At 44.2% G+C, this 25,343-nt stretch overlaps 1 protein-coding gene across 1 annotated transcript in view; it reads right to left on the reverse strand.

Annotated features, from left to right (window-relative positions):
- The window catches only part of IFFO1 (intermediate filament family orphan 1), a 56,687-nt gene that overhangs the window by 27,265 nt on the left and 4,079 nt on the right, over window positions 1–25,343 (reverse strand). The window contains exon 2 of the mRNA XM_088480909.1: window positions 11,170–11,230. Coding sequence (XP_088337035.1) covers window positions 11,170–11,230 — 61 coding nt within the window. The remainder of the gene's footprint in view (window positions 1–11,169; window positions 11,231–25,343) is intronic.

The raw sequence follows: 25,343 nt of genomic DNA on the forward strand, positions 1-25,343 counted from the left end.
TCAGTATACATGTACAGGAGACGCAGAACAGTCAGTCAGTCAGTATACATGTACAGGAGACACAGAATAGCCAGTCAGTCAGTATTCATGTACAGGAGATACAGAATAGCCAGTCAGTCAGTATTCATGTACAGGAGACACAGAATAGCCAGTCAGTGTACATGTACAGGAGACACAGAATAGACAGTCAGTATACATGTACAGGAGACATAGAATAGCCAGTCAGTCAGTATACATGTACAGGAGACACAGAATAGCCAGTCAGTCAGTATACATGTAAAGGAGACACAGAATAGCCAGTCAGTCAGTATACATGTACAGGAGACACAGAATAGTCAGTCAGTATACATGTACAGGAGACACAGAATAGACAGTCAGTATACATGTACAGGAGACACAGAATAGCCAGTCAGTCAGTATACATGTACAGGAGACACAGAATAGCCAGTCAGTCAGTATACATGTACAGGGGACACATAATTGACAGTCAGTGTACAAATGTAGTACAGGATACACCGAATAGACAGTCAGTATACATGTACAGGAGACACAGAATAGACAGTCAGTGTACATGTACAGGAGACACAGAGTAGACAGTCAGTATACATGTACAGGAGACACAGAATAGACAGTCAGTGTACATGTACAGGAGACACAGTATAGACAGTCAGTGTACATGTACAGGAGACACAGAATAGACAGTCAGTGTACATGTACAGGAGACACAGAATAACCAGCCAGTCAGTATACATGTACAGGAGACACAGAATAGCCAGTCAGCATACATGTACAAGGGACACAGAATAGACAGTCAGTGTACACATGTAGTATAGGATACACCGAATAGACAGTCAGTATACATGTACAGGAGACACAGAATAGACAGTCAGTGTACATGTACGGGAGACACAGAGTAGACAGTAAGTATACATGTACAGGAGACACAGAATAGACAGTCAGTGTACATGTACAGGAGACACAGAATAGACAGTCAGTGTACATGTACAGGAGACACAGAATAGACAGTCAGTCAGTATACATGTACAGGAGACACAGAATAGACAGTCAGCGTACATGTACAGGGGACACAGAATAGACAGTCAGTGTACATGTACAGGAGACACAGAATAGCCAGTCAGTCAGTGTACATGTACAGGAGACAAAGAATAGTCAGTCAGTATACATGTACATGTACAGGGGACAAATAATAGCCAGTCAGTCAGTATACATGTACAGGGGACACAGAATAGTCAGTCAGTCAGTATACATGTACAGGAGACACAGAATAGCCAGTCAGTCAGTATACATGTACAGGAGATGCAGAACAGTCAGTCAGTCAGTATACATGTACAGGAGACACAGAATAGCCAGTCAGTCAGTATTCATGTACAGGAGATACAGAATAGCCAGTCAGTCAGTATTCATGTACAGGAGACACAGAATAGCCAGTCAGTGTACATGTACAGGAGACACAGAATAGACAGTCAGTATACATGTACAGGAGACATAGAATAGCCAGTCAGTCAGTATACATGTACAGGAGACACAGAATAGCCAGTCAGTCAGTATACATGTACAGGAGACACAGAATAGCCAGTCAGTCAGTATACATGTACAGGAGACACAGAATAGACAGTCAGTATACATGTACAGGAGACACAGAATAGCCAGTCAGTCAGTATACATGTACAGGAGACACAGAATAGCCAGTCAGTCAGCATACATGTACAGGGGACACAGAATAGACAGTCAGTGTACAAATGTAGTACAGGATACACCGAATAGACAGTCAGTATACATGTACAGGAGACACAGAATAGACAGTCAGTGTACATGTACAGGAGACACAGAGTAGACAGTCAGTATACATGTACAGGAGACACAGAATAGACAGTCAGTGTACATGTACAGGAGACATAGAATAGACAGTCAGTGTACATGTACAGGAGACACAGAATAGACAGTCAGTCAGCATACATGTACAAGGGACACAGAATAGACAGTCAGTGTACACATGTAGTATAGGATACACTGAATAGACAGTCAGTATATATGTACAGGAGACACAGAATAGACAGTCAGTGTACATGTACGGGAGACACAGAGTAGACAGTCAGTATACATGTACAGGAGACACAGAATAGACAGTCAGTGTACATGTACAGGAGACACAGAATAGACAGTCAGTGTACATGTACAGGAGACACAGAATAGACAGTCAGTCAGTATACATGTACAGGAGACACAGAATAGACAGTCAGTGTACATGTACAGGGGACACAGAATAGACAGTCAGTGTACACATGTAGTACAGGATACACCGAATAGACAGTCAGTATACATGTACAGGAGACACAGAATAGACAGTCAGTGTACATGTACAGGAGACACAGAGTAGACAGTCAGTATACATGTACAGGAGACACAGAATAGACAGTCAGTGTACATGTACAGGAGACACAGAGTAGACAGTCAGTATACATGTACAGGAGACACAGAATAGAGAGTAAGTGTACATGTACAGGAGACACAGAATAGTTAGTCAGTCAGTATATATGTACAGGAGACACAGAATAGTCAGTCAGTATATATGTACAGGAGACACAGAATAGACAGTCAGTGTACTAGTACAGGAGACACAGAATAGTCAGTCAGTCAGTCAGTATATATGTACAGGAGACACAGAATAGTCAGTCAGTCAGTATACATGTACAGGAGACACAAAATAGCGTGTCAGTCAGTATATATGTACAGGAGACACAGAATAGACAGTCAGTTTACATGTACAGGAGACACAGAATAGACAGTCAGTGTACATGTACAGGAGACACAGAATAGAAAGTCAGTATACATGTACAGGAGACACAGAATAGACAGTCAGTATACATGTACAGGAGACACAGAATAGCCAGTCAGTATACATGTACAGGGGACACAGAATAGTCAGTCAGTCAGTATACATGTACAGGAGACACATAATAGCCAGTCAGTCAGTATATATATACAGGAGACACAGAATAGACAGTCAGTGAACATGTACAGGAGACACAGAATAGACAGTGTACATGTACAGGAGACACAGAATAGACAGTCAGTATACATGTACAGGAGACACAGAATAGACAGTCAGTATACATGTACAGGAGACACAGAATAGCCAGTCAGTATACATGTACAGGGGACACAGAATAGTCAGTCAGTCAGTATATATGTACAGGAGACACAGAATAGTCAGTCAGTATACATGTACAGGAGACACAGAATAGCCAGTCAGTCAGTATACATGTACAGGAGACACAGAATAGCCAGTCAGTATATATGTACAGGAGAAACAGAATAGTCAGTCAGACAGTATACATGTACAGGAGACACAGAATAGCCAGTCAGTATACATATACAGGAGACACAGAATAGCCAGTCAGTCAGTATACATGTACAGGAGACACAGAATAGCCAGTCAGCGTACATGTACAGGAGACACAGAATGGCCAGTCAGCGTACATGTACAGGAGACACAGAATAGACAGTCAGTATACATCTACAGGAGACACAGAATAGCCAGTCAGTCAGTGTACATGTACAGGAGACACAGAATAGTCAGTCAGTATACATGTACATGTACAGGGGACACAGAATAGCCAGTCAGTCAGTATACATGTACAGGGGACACAGAATAGCCAGTCAGTCAGTATACATGTACAGGAGACACAAAATAGCCAGTCAGTCAGTATACATGTACAGGAGACGCAGAACAGTCAGTCAGTCAGTCAGTATACATGTACAGGAGACACAGAATAGCCAGTCAGTCAGTATTCATGTACAGGAGATACAGAATAGCCAGTCAGTCAGTATTCATGTACAGGAGACACAGAATAGCCAGTCAGTGTACATGTACAGGAGACACAGAATAGACAGTCAGTATACATGTACAGGAGACATAGAATAGCCAGTCAGTCAGTATACATGTACAGGAGACACAGAATAGCCAGTCAGTCAGTATACATGTACAGGAGACACAGAATAGCCAGTCAGTCAGTATACATGTACAGGAGACACAGAATAGTCAGTCAGTATACATGTACAGGAGACACAGAATAGACAGTCAGTATACATGTACAGGAGACACAGAATAGCCAGTCAGTCAGTATACATGTACAGGAGACACAGAATAGCCAGTCAGTCAGTATACATGTACAGGAGACACAGAATAGACAGTCAGTATACATGTACAGGGGACACAGAATAGTCAGTCAGTCAGTATACATGTACAGGAGACACATAATAGCCAGTCAGTCAGTATATATATACAGGAGACACAGAATAGACAGTCAGTGTACAAATGTAGTACAGGATACACCGAATAGACAGTCAGTATACATGTACAGGAGACACAGAATAGACAGTCAGTGTACATGTACAGGAGACACAGAGTAGACAGTCAGTATACATGTACAGGAGACACAGAATAGACAGTCAGTGTACATGTACAGGAGACACAGAATAGACAGTCAGTGTACATGTACAGGAGACACAGAATAGCCAGTCAGTCAGTATACATGTACAGGAGACACAGAATAGCCAGTCAGTCTGCATACATGTACAAGGGACACAGAATAGACAGTCAGTGTACACATGTAGTATAGGATACACCGAATAGACAGTCAGTATACATGTACAGGAGACACAGAATAGACAGTCAGTGTAGATGTACGGGAGACACAGAGTAGACAGTCAGTATACATGTACAGGAGACACAGAAGAGACAGTCAGTGTACATGTACAGGAGACACAGAATAGTTAGTCAGTCAGTATATATGTACAGGAGACACAGAATAGTCAGTCAGTTTATATGTACAGGAGACAAAGAATAGACAGTCAGTGTACTAGTACAGGAGACACAGAATAGTCAGTCAGTCAGTATATATGTACAGGAGACACAGAATAGTCAGTCAGTATATATGTACGGGAGACACAGAATAGTCAGTCAGTCAGTATACATGTACAGGAGACACAAAATAGCGTGTCAGTCAGTATATATGTACAGGAGACACAGAATAGACAGTCAGTGTACATGTACAGGAGACACAGAATAGACAGTCAGTGTACATGTACAGGAGACACAGAATAGACAGTCAGTATACATGTACAGGAGACACAGAATAGCCAGTCAGTATACATGTACAGGGGACACAGAATAGTCAGTCAGTCAGTATACATGTACAGGAGACACATAATAGCCAGTCAGTCAGTATATATGTACAGGAGACACAGAATAGACAGTCAGTGAACATGTACAGGAGACACAGAATAGACAGTGTACATGTACAGGAGACACAGAATAGACAGTCAGTATACATGTACAGGAGACACAGAATAGACAGTCAGTATACATGTACAGGAGACACAGAATAGCCAGTCAGTATACATGTACAGGGGACACAGAATAGTCAGTCAGTATATATGTACAGGAGACACAGAATAGTCAGTCAGTATACATGTACAGGAGACACAGAATAGCCAGTCAGTCAGTATACATGTACAGGAGACACAGAATAGCCAGTCAGTATATATGTACAGGAGACACAGAATAGTCAGTCAGACAGTATACATGTACAGGAGACACAGAATAGCCAGTCAGTATACATGTACAGGAGACACAGAATAGCCAGTCAGTCAGTATACATGTACAGGAGACACAGAATAGCCAGTCAGCGTACATGTACAGGAGACACAGAATAGCCAGTCAGCGTACATGTACAGGAGACACAGAATAGACAGTCAGTATACATGTACAGGAGACACAGAATAGCCAGTCAGTCAGTGTACATATACAGGAGACACAGAATAGTCAGTCAGTATACATGTACATGTACAGGGGACACAGAATAGCCAGTCAGTCAGTATACATGTACAGGGGACACAGAATAGCCAGTCAGTCAGTATACATGTACAGGAGACACAGAATAGCCAGTCATTCAGTATACATGTACAGGAGACGCAGAACAGTCAGTCAGTCAGTATACATGTACAGGAGACACAGAATAGCCAGTCAGTCAGTATTCATGTACAGGAGATACAGAATAGCCAGTCAGTCAGTATTCATGTACAGGAGACACAGAATAGCCAGTCAGTGTACATGTATAGGAGACACAGAATAGACAGTCAGTATACATGTACAGGAGACATAGAATAGCCAGTCAGTCAGTATACATGTACAGGAGACACAGAATAGCCAGTCAGTCAGTATACATGTACAGGAGACACAGAATAGACAGTCAGTCAGTATACATGTACAGGAGACACAGAATAGACAGTCAGTATACATGTACTGGAGACACAGAATAGACAGTCAGTATACATGTACAGGAGACACAGAATAGCCAGTCAGTCAGTATACATGTACAGGAGACATAGAATAGCCAGTCAGTCAGCATACATGTACAGGGGACACAGAATTGACAGTCAGTGTACAAATGTAGTACAGGATACACCGAATAGACAGTCAGTATACATGTACAGGAGACACAGAATAGACAGTCAGTGTACATGTACAGGAGACACAGAGTAGACAGTCAGTATACATGTACAGGAGACACAGAATAGACAGTCAGTGTACATGTACAGGAGACACAGAATAGACAGTCAGTGTACATGTACAGGAGACACAGAATAGACAGTCAGTGTACATGTTCAGGAGACAGAGAATAGCCAGTCAGTCAGTATACATGTACAGGAGACACAGAATAGCCAGTCAGTCAGCATACATGTACAAGGGACACAGAATAGACAGTCAGTGTACACATGTAGTATAGGATACACCGAATAGACAGTCAGTATACATGTACAGGAGACACAGAATAGACAGTCAGTGTACATGTACGGGAGACACAGAGTTGACAGTCAGTATACATGTACAGGAGACACAGAATAGACAGTCAGTGTACATGTACAGGAGACACAGAATAGACAGTCAGTGTACATGTACAGGAGACACAGAATAGACAGTCAGTCAGTATACATGTACAGGAGACACAGAATAGACAGTCAGCGTACATGTACAGGGGACACAGAATAGACAGTCAGTGTACATGTACAGGAGACACAGAATAGCCAGTCAGTCAGTGTACATGTACAGGAGACACAGAATAGTCAGTCAGTATACATGTACATGTACAGGGGACACAGAATAGCCAGTCAGTCAGTATACATGTACAGGGGACACAGAATAGCCAGTCAGTCAGTATACATGTACAGGAGACACAGAATAGCCAGTCAGTCAGTATACATGTACAGGAGACGCAGAACAGTCAGTCAGTCAGTATACATGTACAGGAGACACAGAATAGCCAGTTAGTCAGTATTCATGTACAGGAGATACAGAATAGCCAGTCAGTCAGTATTCATGTACAGGAGACACAGAATAGCCAGTCAGTGTACATGTACAGGAGACACAGAATAGACAGTCAGTATACATGTACAGGAGACATAGAATAGCCAGTCAGTCAGTATACATGTACAGGAGACACAGAATAGCCAGTCAGTCAGTATACATGTACAGGAGACACAGAATAGCCAGTCAGTCAGTATACATGTACAGGGGACACAGAATAGACAGTCAGTATACATGTACAGGAGACACAGAATAGCCAGTCAGTATACATGTACAGGAGACACAGAATAGCCAGTCAGTCAGTATACATGTACAGGAGACACAGAATAGCCAGTCAGTCAGCATACATGTACAGGGGACACAGAATAGACAGTCAGTGTACAAATGTAGTACAGGATACACCGAATAGACAGTCAGTATACATGTACAGGAGACACAGAATAGACAGTCAGTATACATGTACAGGAGACACAGAGTAGACAGTCAGTATACATGTACAGGAGACACAGAATAGACAGTCAGTGTACATGTACAGGAGACACAGAATAGACAATCAGTGTACATGTACAGGAGACACAGAATAGACAGTCAGTCAGCATACATGTACAAGGGACACAGAATAGACAGTCAGTGTACACATGTAGTATAGGATACACTGAATAGACAGTCAGTATACATGTACAGGAGACACAGAATAGACAGTCAGTGTACATGTACGGGAGACACAGAGTAGACAGTCAGTATACATGTACAGGAGACACAGAATAGACAGTCAGTGTACATGTACAGGAGACACAGAATAGACAGTCAGTGTACATGTACAGGAGACACAGAATAGACAGTCAGTGTACATGTACGGGAGACACAGAGTTGACAGTCAGTATACATGTACAGGAGACACAGAATAGACAGTCAGTGTACATGTACAGGAGACACAGAATAGACAGTCAGTGTACATGTACAGGAGACACAGAATAGACAGTCAGTCAGTATACATGTACAGGAGACACAGAATAGACAGTCAGCGTACATGTACAGGGGACACAGAATAGACAGTCAGTGTACATGTACAGGAGACACAGAATAGCCAGTCAGTCAGTGTACATGTACAGGAGACACAGAATAGTCAGTCAGTATACATGTACATGTACAGGGGACACAGAATAGCCAGTCAGTCAGTATACATGTACAGGGGACACAGAATAGCCAGTCAGTCAGTATACATGTACAGGAGACACAGAATAGCCAGTCAGTCAGTATACATGTACAGGAGACGCAGAACAGTCAGTCAGTCAGTATACATGTACAGGAGACACAGAATAGCCAGTCAGTCAGTATTCATGTACAGGAGATACAGAATAGCCAGTCAGTCAGTATTCATGTACAGGAGACACAGAATAGCCAGTCAGTGTACATGTACAGGAGACACAGAATAGACAGTCAGTATACATGTACAGGAGACATAGAATAGCCAGTCAGTCAGTATACATGTACAGGAGACACAGAACAGCCAGTCAGTCAGTATACATGTACAGGAGACACAGAATAGCCAGTCAGTCAGTATACATGTACAGGGGACACAGAATAGACAGTCAGTATACATGTACAGGAGACACAGAATAGCCAGTCAGTATACATGTACAGGAGACACAGAATAGCCAGTCAGTCAGTATACATGTACAGGAGACACAGAATAGCCAGTCAGTCAGCATACATGTACAGGGGACACAGAATAGACAGTCAGTGTACAAATGTAGTACAGGATACACCGAATAGACAGTCAGTATACATGTACAGGAGACACAGAATAGACAGTCAGTATACATGTACAGGAGACACAGAGTAGACAGTCAGTATACATGTACAGGAGACACAGAATAGACAGTCAGTGTACATGTACAGGAGACACAGAATAGACAATCAGTGTACATGTACAGGAGACACAGAATAGACAGTCAGTCAGCATACATGTACAAGGGACACAGAATAGACAGTCAGTGTACACATGTAGTATAGGATACACTGAATAGACAGTCAGTATACATGTACAGGAGACACAGAATAGACAGTCAGTGTACATGTACGGGAGACACAGAGTAGACAGTCAGTATACATGTACAGGAGACACAGAATAGACAGTCAGTGTACATGTACAGGAGACACAGAATAGACAGTCAGTGTACATGTACAGGAGACACAGAATAGACAGTCAGTCAGTATACATGTACAGGAGACACAGAATAGACAGTCAGTGTACATGTACAGGGGACACAGAATAGACAGTCAGTGTACACATGTAGTACAGGATACACCGAATAGACAGTCAGTATACATGTACAGGAGACACAGAATAGACAGTCAGTGTACATGTACAGGAGACACAGAGTAGACAGTCAGTATACATGTACAGGAGACACAGAATAGACAGTCAGTGTACATGTACAGGAGACACAGAGTAGACAGTCAGTATACATGTACAGGAGACACAGAATAGACAGTCAGTGTACATGTACAGGAGACACAGAATAGACAGTCATTGTACATGTACAGGAGACACAGAATAGACAGTCAGTATACATGTACAGGAGACACAGAATAGACAGTCAGTGTACATGTACAGGAGACACAGAGTAGACAGTCAGTATACATGTACAGGAGACACAGAATAGACAGTCAGTATACATGTACAGGAGACACAGAGTAGCCAGTCAGTCAGTATACATGTACAGGAGACACAGAATAGCCAGTCAGTCAGCATACATGTACAGGGGACACAGAATAGACAGTCAGTGTACATGTACAGGGGACACAGAATAGTCAGTCAGTATATATGTACAGGAGACACAGAATAGACAGTCAGTGTACATGTGCAGGAGACACAGAGTAGACAGTCAGTATACATGTACAGGAGACACAGAATAGACAGTCAGTGTACATGTACAGGAGACACAGAATAGACAGTCAGTGTACATGTACAGGAGACACAGAATAGACAGTCAGTGTACATGTACAGGAGACACAGAATAGACAGTCAGTGTACATGTACAGGAGACACAGAATAGCCAGTCAGTCAGTATACATGTTCAGGAGACACAGAATAGCCAGTCAGTCAGTATACATGTACAGGAGACACAGAATAGCCAGTCAGTCAGTATACATGTACAGGAGACACAGAATAGACAGTCAGTGTACATGTACAGGGGACACAGAATAGACAGTCAGTGTACACATGTAGTACAGGATACACCGAATAGACAGTCAGGATACATGTACAGGAGACACAGAATAGACAGTCAGTGTACATGTACTGGAGACACAGAGTAGACAGTCAGTATACATGTACAGGAGACACAGAATAGACAGTCAGTGTACATGTACAGGAGACGCAGAATAGACAGTCAGTGTACATGTACAGGAGACACAGAATAGACAGTCAGTGTACATGTACAGGAGACACAGAATAGACAGTCAGTGTACATGTACAGGAGACACAGAATAGACAGTCAGTGTACATGTACAGGAGACACAGAATAGACAGTCAGTATACATGTACAGGAGACACAGAATAGACAGTCAGTGTACATGTACAGGAGACACAGAATAGACAGTCAGTGTACATGTACAGGAGACACAGAATAGCCAGTCAGTCAGTATACATGTACAGGAGACACAGACTAGCCAGTCAGTCAGTATACATGTACAGGAGACACAGAATAGCCAGTCAGTCAGTATACATGTACAGGAGACACAGAATAGACAGACAGGAGGGGCGGGCTCACCTCATCTAGCTCCGACACTCTTTGCTGCAGCTGGACGCGAGCAGAATATTCTTCCTCCCATCTGGAATAAAAACACCTCATACTATCAGGTCTTATACTATGCTATGGCCGGATAATGGGCTGGCAGGACCATTGTAATGATGATACTGGTCATGTGTATAACATCTAATAAAGATCCAAATTAAAAAAACAATAATAATAATAATTTTGTAAAATAAAATGGGTCTATCATGAATGATTGGTGGTTATTTGAAGAACAGCGTGAGATGTAGTTATCTACGAGAAAAGAGAAATGTCTGAGGGACACCGAGCCTGGAACAGAGCTCAGCAGAATTAAACACCAAGCCTGGACAAATGCCTGTACAGCAGCCATATTTGATAAGGGGAACATGAGGTGACGGAGCAGATGACGGGTGTCTTGGGAAGGAACATCTACGGTTTTCTCCCTTTTTTTAAACAAATTTTTTATTTACCAATAACAGACAAGTGGAGTTGGACACAGGGACACAAAAGCAGTAACCTATTGCAGATTGGCCACTGGACACTAATACTGACCATACACCTACGCGATTTCGGGCCAATTACCCAATTTTCGACGCGCCGTACGATGGATCGTGTGGAAATCGTGCATTTTTAAAGTAAGATACGATCTGATGCGCGCTCCCGCAGCTCCTAAAACGGATCGTATGATCAGATGAACAGCCCATATTGTCCATCGCATCGTGTGCAGATCGTACCGTTTATTTTCTGCATGCGATGAATCGTGCGTCCATTCACTTTTCCCTGATGAGTGCGTGAGGCACACGATCGATTGTACGACAGATCGTGTTCAATGGAAAACAACAAATCGTGCCGCCGGGACGGCCAGGGAGCTCCGGGGAGTCGTGAGATGATTCTTATCTTAAGTTGGTCGTGTAGGTGTATGGCCAGCATTAGGAATATAGTGATGTGTCGTCAGGCTGAATGGCCCAGTACATTGTGCTACAGCCAACATTGTAACACATTGTGCTCTAACTGCTGAAACTCTGTAGCCTAAACTGAATACAATTACTAGAATCACAACATAATGAGGTCCATTTGCAGGTCACAGGACCCTCTGATGTTATTATATTGACTTAACTACATGGTGCCATGTACATAGCAGTATAACCCAGGGGTCACCACAGTGCTCTCTACTGTGACAGCTGGTCCTGACATCGGCTGGAGCTTTCATACTGTACTATTCAGGAGCAGAATAGCCTAGGCCCTAGGGCAGTGTTGGCTAACCTTGACACTCCAGCTGTTATGGAACTACATAACCCAGCATGCACTGCTTACAGTTTTGCTATTACGGCATGCTAAAACTGTGGCAGGGCATGCTGGGATATATAGTTCCACAACAGCTGGCGTGTCAAGGTTAGCCAACACTGCCCTAGGGCATCATTGGCCCATATAAAATTTTTGGGTTATACAGTAACAATGTAACATAGGAAGGCTCTAAAGTATATAGTAAAGTACACACACATATATATATATATAAATATATCCAAGTGGAGGCACTCACCAGAAAGATATAGCTAATAACGATTATTTTATTTCAAGGTATGCCAGAATCATAGCGACGTTTCGGTCACATCCGGAACTTTCTCGAGCCAACAGCATACTACAATAGCAGTCGAGTGTAGGTATCATACAGCCTCAGTCCCTGGGGCTGAGGCTGTATGATAAAGGTCAGGATGTGACCGAAATGTTGCTGCTATGATTCTGGCATACCTTGGAATAAAGTATTCGTTATTGGCTATATTTTTCTGGTGAGTGACTCCTTTTGGAACTTTTATTAATGCCCTCTGTCTAGTACCTGGACCGATTTGGCTGGAGTGCACAGTCTCTCATCCCCACGCATTACTTGCTCCCAATCACTGTTACAGGACTTTCTTCGGCTGCACTCACTCTATGGAATGCCTTACCACGCACAATAAGACTTTCCTCTAGTCTCCAACCCTTCAAGCGTTCCCTGAAAACTGACCTTTTCAGGCAAGCTTATCAGATTCCAGAACTGCTCACATAACCTTCATAGCTTTCATGTCTAATTACATCCCCTCTCACAGTCCACACATAACCTCACATATTGTCTTTCTTTCACATCCTCCTGACATTTGGCCGACATTCCTGTGTGACTGGATCATGCAGCCCACCAAGAAACTCTGCATTCTGGCTGGACCAAAATGCAATATATAGCACCTATCCTTGTGTATCAATGCCTATTTTCCTATAGATTGTAAGCTTGCAAGCAGGGCCTTCCTGCCTATATATCTGTCTGTTATTACCCAGTTTTATTCTATTACTGGTTCTAATTGTAAAACACAATGAAATCTGCTGCACTATTTAAGAAACTGTTAATAAATAAATAAATATATATACACTAATATAATAAGAACTTTGTGTCTGTTTGTTCCAAGTAAACGTAAAAAAAAATGACTGAACCGATTTCGGGGTGTAAACTCCTAGAAATAACCTGCACTTTGTTTCATCTCGATCCGTCAAGTTAAAACTGAGCAATAACAAATTCAAACTTTATTGACATCATCAATGCAAGAGACAGGTGCAGCACCATGCACATGGCCGGTAAGGGGTGGGGGGAGAGGTGCTTTTAGCCCGCGGTCACTGGAATAGGCTACATAGCAGTCATGGGTGACATTGGTGGGAGTGGTGGGTGAAGGTGCTGCTGGTCACGTGGGCCATTCCCACAGCAGGGGCCCTATGCAAAGCAATACAACGAGAATACTTCAAATAAAAAAAATATGTTGGCAGAAGCGATTTAATCATGGACGAAGCCGCGGGCAACAGCTAATCTATGTATATAATACATGAATGCCACACAGGGAAAGGATGAATGCTGATGTAGAATAATAATGGATACTGAGAACAACACCCATTATGTGACACAGTCTGGACGCCATGCAGTCGCCTGTACACGTGTAAATAAGAACAGGTACTTAGGGAGAGATGTATAAGGCCTAAGGAGGAGAGGCGGAGAAGTTGGATAGCAGCCAATCGGCTTCTACCTGTTATTTTACAGAATGTTCTAGATTATTGATAGGTAGTAGCTGATTGGTTGCTATGGGTTATCTCCACTCGCCCTTTCTAGAAGATTTGATACACCTCCCTGTAAGAATGATATACAGAACCCGGAAGTGGCACTGTGCACATGTCTATACATGCAGAATCAGAAGACATCTTCAGGGTAACAGCACATGGCACAGTGCGGCTGCCCACACATGCAGATGCTAACACTGTCTCAGGCCATACAGAAAGAGATCAGTAGTACTGTGCACTAATGTCTTAGGCCATGCAGAATGAGATCAGTGGTACTGTGCACTAATGTATCAGGCCATGCAGAACGAGATCAGTGGTCATGTGCACTAATGTCTTAGGCCATACAGAAAGAGATCAGTGGTACTGTGCACTATTGTCTCAGGCCATGCAGAACGAGATCAGTGGTACTGTGCACTAATGTCTCAGGCCATGCAGAACGAGATCAGTGGTCATGTGCACTAATGTATCAGGCCATACAGAACGAGATCAGTGGTACTGTGCACTAATGTCTCAGGCCATAAAGAACAAGATCAGTGGTACTGTGCGCTAATGTCTCAGGCCATACAGAACGAGATCAGTGGTACTGTGCACTAATGTCTCAGGCCATGCAGAACGAGATCAGTGGTACTGTGCACTAATGTCTCAGGCCATACAGAACAAGATCAGTGGTCATGTGCACTAATGTATCAGGCCATACAGAATGAGATCAGTGGTCATGTGCACTAATGTCTCAGGCCATACAGAACGAGATCAGTGGTACTGTGCACTAATGTATCAGGCCATACAGAACAAGATCAGTGGTACTGTGCACTAATGTCTCAGGCCATATAGAACGACATCAGTAGTACTGTGCACCAATGTCTCAGGCCATACAGAATGAGATCAGTAGTACTGTGCACTAATGTCTCAGGCCATACAGAACGAGATCAGTGGTACTGTGCACTAATGTCTCAGGCCATACAGAACGAGATCAGTGGTACTGTGCACTAATGTCTCAGGCCATACAGAACAAGATCAGTGGTACTGTGCACTAATGTCTCAGGCCATACAGAACAAGATCAGTGGTCATGTGCACTAATGTATCAGGCCATACAGAATGAGATCAGTGGTCATGTGCACTAATGTCTCAGGCCATACAGAACGAGATCAGTGGTACTGTGCACTAATGTATCAGGCCATACAGAACAAGATCAGTGGTACTGTGCACTAATGTCTCAGGCCATATAGAACGACATCAGTAGTACTGTGCACCAATGTCTCAGGCCATACAGAATGAGATCAGTAGTACTGTGCACTAATGTCTCAGGCCATACAGAACGAGATCAGTGGTACTGTGCACTAATGTCTCAGGCCATACAGAATGAGATCAGTGGTACTGTGCACTAATGTCTCAGGCCATATAGAACGACATCAGTAGTACTGTGCACCAATGTCTCAGGCCATACAGAATGAGATCAGTAGTACTGTGCACTAATGTCTCAGGCCATACAGAACGAGATCAGTGGTACTGTGCACTAATGTCTCAGGCCATACAGAACAAGATCAGTGGTACTGTGCACTAATGTCTCAGGCCATATAGAACGACATCAGTAGTACTGTGCACCAATGTCTCAGGCCATACAGAATGAGATCAGTAGTACTGTGCACTAATGTCTCAGGCCATACAGAACGAGATCAGTGGTACTGTGCACTAATGTCTCAGGCCATACAGAACAAGATCAGTGGTACTGTGCGCTAATGTCTCAGGCCATACAGAATGAGATCAGTGGTACTGGGCACTAATGTATCAGGCCATACAGAACGAGATCAGTGGTACTGTGCGCTAATGTCTCAGGCCATACAGAACAAGATCAGTGGTACTGTGCACTAATGTATCAGGTCATACAGAATGAGACCAGTGGTACTGGGCACTAATGTATCAGGCCATACAGAACAAGATCAGTGGTACTGTGCGCTAATGTCTCAGGCCATACAGAACAAGATCAGTGGTACTGTGCACTAATGTCTCAGGCCAAATTCTATTTGTTTCAGAATATTTTTTTAAAATAATTATACGTATTTAAACTGTTGACTATAGGCTTCCATGTTGTTTTGTCTTTTCAAATTCCATGATAAATACTGTAGCAGCTTCTGCTGCGTTGCCATGGTAACAGTCAGTGGCATGCAGGGTCGTAAGTTCATGCCAGGCACCCAGGGGCGAAGTAGAGGGTAGTGCCCCCCATCCCACCCCCTTTTGTCTCATCGTCGGTGGAGAGTTAGGTAATGTGGGATACCAGTGGCATATTTGTTAATATGTGATTGGTTGGTACTTTCTCTCTCTCTCCGCGGTTAGTACATCTCCCCCGTAATATCGATAGTTATATAGACATTGTTTTGTTGACATTCTGAGCATGTTGACATTTCATCGGTGCCGACATGCTGAATGCCAGCATGCTAAAGTTCTAGTCATTACAACCACATCGACAAAACATACCAAACCCGTATAGATTATCAGAGAGAAGTATTACAGTAAAAAAAAAAAAAATACATGCATAAGCTATATCCTATATAATATCCACATAAACTTGAACGTATTTTAAACTAAAAGTTATTGAGAGTCTAAAACCCCTCTAGACTCAAAGCTGCACATTCTGATCAACTGAATCACTAAAATTATTTTAATTCAATCACATTACAGATGAATCATCGCTGTGCTATGTGATCAGACACATTCTGACCATTCCAGAAAATGTTACTGAGTTACTGGAAGTGTCAAAGTTGTTGTTTTATTTTATTATTATTTAATAAACTGTGATGCTGTTGTTTGGTGTCTGTTTATTGAGTTACATCTAATGCTGGGCATACACGGCCAGATAAAATGCCTGCCAGCCCGCAGATGTCGCCGGCATACAGCCCGACATCCGCGCTCCGCCCCCGGGGGAGGAGACATTTCCCTGTTCCTTCCGTAGGAAGGAACATAGGAAATATCTGTCTGTCTGCCGTGGCTGGGCATACACTGCCCGATGCGGCCGACAGTTTACCGGAAAATATCACATTGGACGGGCATGCTGGACAATCCGGCATGCCCGACCGAGCAATATTTAACCCTCGGTCGCCCCCCCCACACGCTACAATTATCGGGCGATCTGCTTATATCAGGCGGATCGCCCCGATAATTGTAGTGTGTATGGCCAGCTTAAGTTGAAGATGAAGTCGGACGCAGCAGCGATATCGGACGCAGTGGAGAAATGGTTTAGTCTGTGCATGCGTCGGAGTGGCATCACACATAGATAGCCTGATTCAGAGATGGAACGCAGATCACACAGCGCAGAGGCCGTGTGGTAATATGCTGACGCCTCAGGAAGCGTCCTCTGTAAATAGATGACTCGTGTTGGCTTCTCGGATCCGCTGCGGTGTCCGTATTGAAAGCAAGAGAGGTTGTGTGAAAAACGGTAACTACCAGTTCAGTGCTATCGGTATAACAACTGTGCCTCATACATCTCAGCTCTGTTATTCCTGTATCCGCGCAAAGACATTGACTCGCACACCAGCAACACAAACTCTCATGTAAAGGTTTTTTTAAAATATTAAATAAAAATACTTGTGAGTCCCCCTCGGGGTCAGCTGTCAGCCAGTGCTTAGGCGGGAGATTTAAAAATGGCAATTCATATAATGCTTCCTCCCCCCACCCCCCACTGAGGAAGACTCCGAGGCCATTCTGTCTTACCCAAAGCAACACTTTCATAGCTCTAGGCCTACGCACATTCGGACATGAAGCTTCCCCCGTTCTGCTGGAGGCGTGGTGTGACCTGGCACATCTGCCGAAATAGCTGATGTCAGTTACTGGTAAATGATCTGAGATGGATAAACAGCTACAGTGCTCAGTCACTATAAATCAGGGAGTTCATAGGAATAGCAGGGAGGGAAAAGAGAGACCTGTAAATGTTATCACAGGGCCTGATTCAGAGAGTGCGCTATTCCGATGTTTACGCAGTAGTGGGCAATAGGCAGCCCTTCAGCTGTTGTTAAACTACAAATCCCAGCATGCCTTGCACCAGTTTTAGCATGGCCAAATAGCAAAACTGTGGCAGGGCAGGCTGGGATGTGTAGTTCTACAACAGCTGGGGATGGGGCGCTTATTGCCCACCCCTACGAGTAAGTATAGTGATTATCTGCAATCCGCGCATGCATCGGAGTTGCACTGCTCTTGCGTCAAGGTGCATTACCATATTCGCTCGCAGCGAGATTGACAGCCAGTGAGCGTTTGTGGGAGGTAAATAAGGAGAGTGGTGGCAAATAAGGTGACTGCGTTTTGGGGTGTGTCACAGCGCTGCGTCTGAGATCCCCTACACAGTGAAAGTGGCTCCGGAGTCGCAGTACACGCGGCCATTCTGCGCGACCTTAGGGCTACTTAGAAATCCGGTCATGAAAGGATCTGCGACCGAGGCTTCGTCTTTGTACGCGGACGCTTGGATTTGCAAACTGCGGGTGGGCGTCCCACTACATTCCTCAGCGTCTGCGACATTTGCACAGCAGCTGTGATGACATTAGCGTACATCTCAGAATCAATTAAGTGGGGCACAGAGGCGTTCACATGTAGGATGCGCTCAGTGGGCGTGTAGGTGGAATTGCACGCTATTCGGAGGCGAGCGTACGCAGGGATCCATCCGATAGATCTCTTGCACCAAGAATGGGACTGGTGCAAATGCGCATTGAAAGTGGTGGCGGCTACTCCCACAAGCGGATGTTTAGGGGCGTGCGGCCAACTCTGAATTCAGATGGAAAGTTATTTCCGAGCATTCAATGCGGCCGAACTGCACACAACTCTGAATCAGACCATTTATATGCTTCCATAACGGAAAACCTGATGGGAGCTTCACTGTGAAACGCGTGGACCCCACTGACGGTCAGAGTGAGGCTGCCAGAGTGGATGGACCTATATCACCAGGCTGCCAATTTTGTGATGGGGCTCAGTGGTCACATCTAAAACACCTGGATGAAGGGGGGGAAATTGGTTCTCAAAAGGAAACATATTGATGACGATATCCCTAATTATTCTGCCACCTGGGACTGCAGCCAAAACGCTCCCTTACCCAGGCTACTGAGAACATATTTGTATGAGGTGAGGCGGCTTAGGGCAATAAGTAAGTAGATGGGAGGAGGGACTGTGAACGTGTTGGGTCCCGGAGTTGAGATGGATTCTGAAATGCTCCGCTGCCCGCCATTCTGCGCTGGAGAAAAGGAAAGAGAACCAAGAGGGTGGGGGGACCTGTTTGTGAGAGCTTGAAGTATAAAGTGTTAGGGGGTAAAACTGGGAGAAAATGGGAGGGAGGGCACAAGGCGTGAAGTTAGGAGTGTGAGGAGGGCTGGTAGGCATAAATTAACAGGTGCCTTTTGAGGGAACGTTTGAAGCCCCTGCAGGCTGGCAGACAGTCAAGGAGGTGGAGTGAGTTCCAGAGTAGATGGGCAGAATGGGACGTGTCTTGGATGTGGGAGGAGGTATTCAGTGAGGCGGCAAAGGCGAGGGTGAGAGGGAGTGTGGAGTGGACTGAGATGAGGTCGGAGATGTAGGACGGGGAGGATTGATTGAGTGAACGTGAGGATGAGGAGAGCATAACCTGGACTCTGTAGGGTGAGGGGTGCCAGTGAAAGAGTTGAAAGAAAAGAGAGGTTGAACGAGAGCGACAAGATAGGAAGACGAGGTGAGCAGCAGCATTGAGGATAGATTTAAGAGGGGAGAGAGGAAGACTAAAGAGTAGGAGGTTACAGTGGCTGAGACGGGAGATGAAAAGGGCATGAATTAGAGATAGTCATAAGATAAATGACACAAATTTAGACATTTACATCAAAACGATTGGTATTTAATAATTTTCATTGTGCTGCCCGACAAGACTAACAACGTATAACATTATACAAAAGGCCATCAGGAAGAGATCAGGATTTTAGCCTGAGAGTATACTGTATTCTCTAGACTGCATTTAGCATGGTTATTATAGAGGAAGATCAAACAAACCTATTTAGCAATTCTAAAACATAAGGCCTGGGGTCACGCTGAATTCCTGGTAACTTACTACATTTCTGTCCTGTAAACAAAACAGACCGAGGAACATGGGGCCTTCATCACACATAAGAAATAAAGTGTGGAAGAAACATGAGACTGTTGAACAATTTTGTCTTATTCTGTAACAATCACAATGAATCATTTGGAATTCAGATTACAGAGAGATTTAACGGAGACGGTGAATTGGCGTGCAGCGAGGGGACCGGGGGGCGACAACACAAGTATAGGTCTGGGCATGCACTCTACCTTTAGGATACAGCTGCGAAGTACGTCCAACATTTTCTAAAGAGGTATGTGGGCCCGCAAATGTGTTCTTCGCCCTGGGCCTAATAAGGGATTTACAGCCGCCCACGAGCACGGATTCATTTTTTCGAAGATTGATCACATTTAATTTTCATGTGCGATTGACATTACCTGAGGAACATAGAATTCTTCCCCCTGGCAGTGTACTTCATGGTGCTTTAGACAGAGCCCTTAGAGCTCACTGTAGGTTTCCTCATGAGTTTGCGCACGGAATGAGTAGAGTTTTGGAATACACGACCGCACTCAAATGACAACAGGAATGGGAACGGTAACACTACTAACAATGGTTTCTAGCATCATTTTGCAAAGTCATGTACTGTAAAAGATAATTTTTCAAAACGTGAGACGGATCCCCAAAGATGGACATGTATCTCTAGAATATGGCTTGTACGTAATTAATGGCTCATCTTAGACTTCCATGGTTACATACATCAAATATATACAGACTGATTTATGCATGCGATACCCTAATTCATTAGTTAATTTAGATTAATTTACCAATAACAATAAATGATTCATGATTTTTAATCCCGTAAAATAGGTGCAAAGCGTGAATCTTTCTTCAAGTATAGGAGTCTATCTATTCAATTAATTCTGACCGTAAAACATAAAGGAACATCTGCTTGCGCATGTTTTAGGCAGAACCAAGTTTCGCTCATAGGCCACGATTCAATTCAAAGTGATGATGCATATCCCTGGGAGGGAGCTCCCGGAACTATTCAATTCAGCGTGGTGTTTGGTCTGACTACAGTGGCAAACGCAGGAGTGTGGCCAGTCCACGAAGAGAGCAGAATTAGTACTTATCCAGCTTTAATATGTGCCATACAAAGTGTATTGTGTGTCCAGCGATCACAGTAAGCCATTAAATGCAGGAATAGGGCTATCCTGCCTGAGCTGAATGATTTTATTTTAGAAGTGGGCTTCATTCCAGACAATTGGAGCAAGTCCGGGAGCCTGAGAGAGCAGCAGAAGAACCTAGCACTGCCTTGGACATATAAGTACATATTAGGCTCTATAGCAGTGCATCCCTAACAGTGCATGTTTTCCATATCTCCTAGTTGGTGCACAGGTTATTTATTACTGACTAATACATGTTAAAAGATCCGCACATGGTGCTAATTATTTCATTTGTGATACTGAGAAGAACATGCAGCACTAGTAAACTTCTGTTATAATACTGTTTCTATTGTGGTCATGGTATGTCCTGGGGAGGGGGGTTTCCAGGCAGACGGAAACCCCCCCTGCGTTTGCCTATGGACTAAAGGATTTCTTCTTGCAAAAACAGACAAAAGTGCCGGCCGCGAGAAACGGCATTTTCCAACTTAGTGCACTGAATTGAATAGCTCTGGGAGCTCCCTCCAGGGACTATTAAGCATTGCGCTGGATTGAATCGTGGCCATAGTTAGCTTTCTATGGCTAATGGCTAGTCCACAAGCTCTGCGGTGGCTAATGCCACCTTCACTTGGCGTCAGCCCTCTACGCTTGCGATCCCTCTCCGGTGAGATGGAGTGAATGCGATGGTCATCACAAGTTATTTGCAGACTACATTAAGGACATTATTACCAGTTATTTATATAGCGCTCTTCGGAGAGCTTCTAGCCGGCATTTATCTAGTACTTTCTATAAAATTATAGGCAAAAATGGTTGCTATGGGAAACTTTTTTAGAAGGTTTGAAACATCTCCCTCTATACTCCCCTACGTGAACACACGTACATGTATATTTGCCAGAAGCCAATTTACCTGTTAGTATGTCTTTGGGGTGGGATGGATTATATATTGCATATACTTTGCGATACATCCCACCATTTATCACATTCGTACCTTGTGTTTAATAACACCGGTACACATGCAAGTCTACCTCCTGGTGGAGCCCTTCCGCTAAGAGCTGTCCCTAAGTTGTGACAAGAGGACTTCCGGGGGTCCTATTGTGCAAGTGTCAGAAGCTCCGTAAAGTTTCGCTCTGTGGAGCTTGCTGCATACGGGCACATCGCAGCCCCATAGAATTCTATGAGGACGGCTGTGCCTCAGATATCTGTTGCAGGCCCTTTTAAATATATATGGGGAACCAAATATATTGCTGTAAACTCCAGAAAACGGTAGTCTGCAGTGGTTTAACTGCATTATTAACTCTGATACATCCCGCCCTCTGTGAGGAAACGGGAGCACCCGGGAGGAAACCATGCAAATACAGAGAACATACAAACTCCACAAACACGGTTCTGTTGAGAATCTAAGCCCCAATGCTGCGAGGTATCAATGCTAATCTGTTGAAAGTGGAGTGCACTACTGCACAGACTTCATCTTCAGACTTCATTCCCTGTACCAACATGGCTGCCGGACTTAGTGCTGTGCATGCGCAGCGCCATTTTTCCACTGTGTGGGGAGACATAATAGGAGATGGATGTCTCCTAGTTATCTCCTAACAAGAGATCTGGTTGTAACCTGCTATGATGCTGTTCCAGCATCCTGCACTGCTACCCACAAGCATCATACACTCAGCGACTGGTGAGATATATTAAACCCTGTTCCGCCCACGTTTTGATGTATATAACAGTGAGTACGGCTGTACCTGCTATCTATCAATAAACCAACACCACTGGTTAACTAACTGGGCTGTTCATAGTTTGTCAGCCGCTGGTGTCTGCCTACATAACTCTGCAATATCAACACCTGCACACACATCATTTCCAACATAACCACTGTGGCACTATGCACTATGCTGCCCACAAAGAAGATGATCTGGTCAATTGTGAATACTATGATACACATCCAAATGAATGAAAGGGGAAATTTGAAAACTGTTAACAATCGGGGCAATGAGAGGGTAAGGAGACATTTGGAGGTCTGCAGGATGCGAATATCGGGACAATAAGCACACTCGTCTACTCTACTAGCATATCTGAGAGGGTCAAAGAACTGCGGGGAGTTCTCCCTGATTACTGAGAGAGAGATTCCCCTTTCAGACATGCCGCGTATGTCTGAAAGGTACCTACTCAGGAACACGTTCCCGGGTAGCCGACCCTTCAATCGACCCGGGAAATTACCCTGCTTATGTCTGAATGGTGCTACCCGGGAATTTGCTACTCCCGGGCTGCACCAGGCAGCTTTTACATTGATTTGGCAGCGCAGAGCGTCCTATAGGACGCCCAGCGCTGCTGCTTTGAGTTGGCAGCACGGACGTTGAGCGCTGCTGCTTTGAGATGGCAGCTCAGAGTGTCCTAAAGGACGCTCAGCGCTGCTGCTCACCACCCCCAGCGCCGGACGCCGGGGACACCTGCCGGCGGGTCTCTGCCACAGCGGGACGCCCACACTCCCGCTGGACCATCAGGGCACATTTAAATAATTTAATAATAATAATAAAAAAATAAAATATCTGTAGTGATTGGTCGGCTGCCTGCTCCATGATGATGACATCATCAGCGGCAGCCGGAGAGGGGATAGGCTAGGAAGGGCAGAGAAGAGGCGGGTAATATTAAAAACTAAAAAAAACCTGCTTATGTCTGAAAGGGGTCTACCTGGGAATTTCCCGGGTAGACGCTGTAGTGTGAAAGGGGGGTCTCGACCAAATACCCGGGAAAATGTCCTGGAGGAATTCCCGGGTCTGAGCATGAAATTTCCCGGGTCGTATGTCTGAAAGGGGTATAAGCCAGCCTCCCGCATCCCTCTCCACTTCCTGACACAAGTCCAGGGGCTCAATGACGTGAATCGCTCCTTTGTACAGCAAGAGTAGGGACTGCAATGATAAGATTTCCGGACACGTGCCCTTCCCACCTGGGCCTACATGGGGGGGCCCGGGAATAAAGTCACCATATGTGACTATAGACTCTAGGCACACTCTGCCAGTCATTGGAAGCACAGAGGTTGGAATATGTAGATAAGTTGCTCCTGTAGGATACCTGGAACAGTGGTGGAGAAGCTATTGTACACACAGCGCCAACTCTGCGAAGAATTATTTTAATTACAGTTCAGCATTCGCCCCTGAAACAAAGACATTCATACCAAACCAGCCAACCTTAGGAACCCTTATAAGCTGGAATTAATATACATTCAGTAAAGAGAAGGTAATATTAAATATATGTAGAACAATCGTATCAGTATAGGGCCTATAGGGGCAATAGCGGTCGTTATCTCATAGCTTTGTCTGCCACACACCGTTCCCGCTGGTGATAAACCTACTGCCGGTAAGTGACACTGGCTGCCCTGGTGATGTGGTTTTTTTTGGATAATTGCTGTTGCCCTGAAATTTGTTGGCATATGCAAACATGACACATTTCATCTGGTCACCCCACTGTCCTCTGCCAACTGCCCCCACCCACCCTCTGCTAGAGGTACGGACTCATGGGCTGATCAGAGTGCAGCTGTTCCATACACTCAGCAGAGGCATTCCTGAGATTACCGAAATCAGTGGGGACCAGTGATATCACCGAGGCATTTGTGCTGCACTTCAGATTAATGTGATCTATTTGGAGTTTGCGAGACATATTTATACCGGGTTAATGCTATAAGTGGTATACCACAGGGGTAACTACTGGGGGTCTTATCCTTTCCATTACTTTTATGAATGTCCTTGTACTTGGCCTAGAAAGGGTCCATATCTGCTGGTGAGACTGCACAGAGCAGGATAGGAACACGGCAGATGGAATTTAATGTAGATAAATGTACGGGTGTGCACTTAGGTCGTGCTACTAACTGTGCTGCTTACTCATTAAATGGATTACGGCAGGAAAAAACTTAAATGGAAAAGGGCTGAGGAAT

This window comes from Taudactylus pleione, unplaced genomic scaffold, assembly GCF_031769625.1.
Source record: "Taudactylus pleione unplaced genomic scaffold, aTauple2 ptg000258l, whole genome shotgun sequence".
NCBI classification, from domain to species: domain Eukaryota; kingdom Metazoa; phylum Chordata; class Amphibia; order Anura; family Myobatrachidae; genus Taudactylus; species Taudactylus pleione.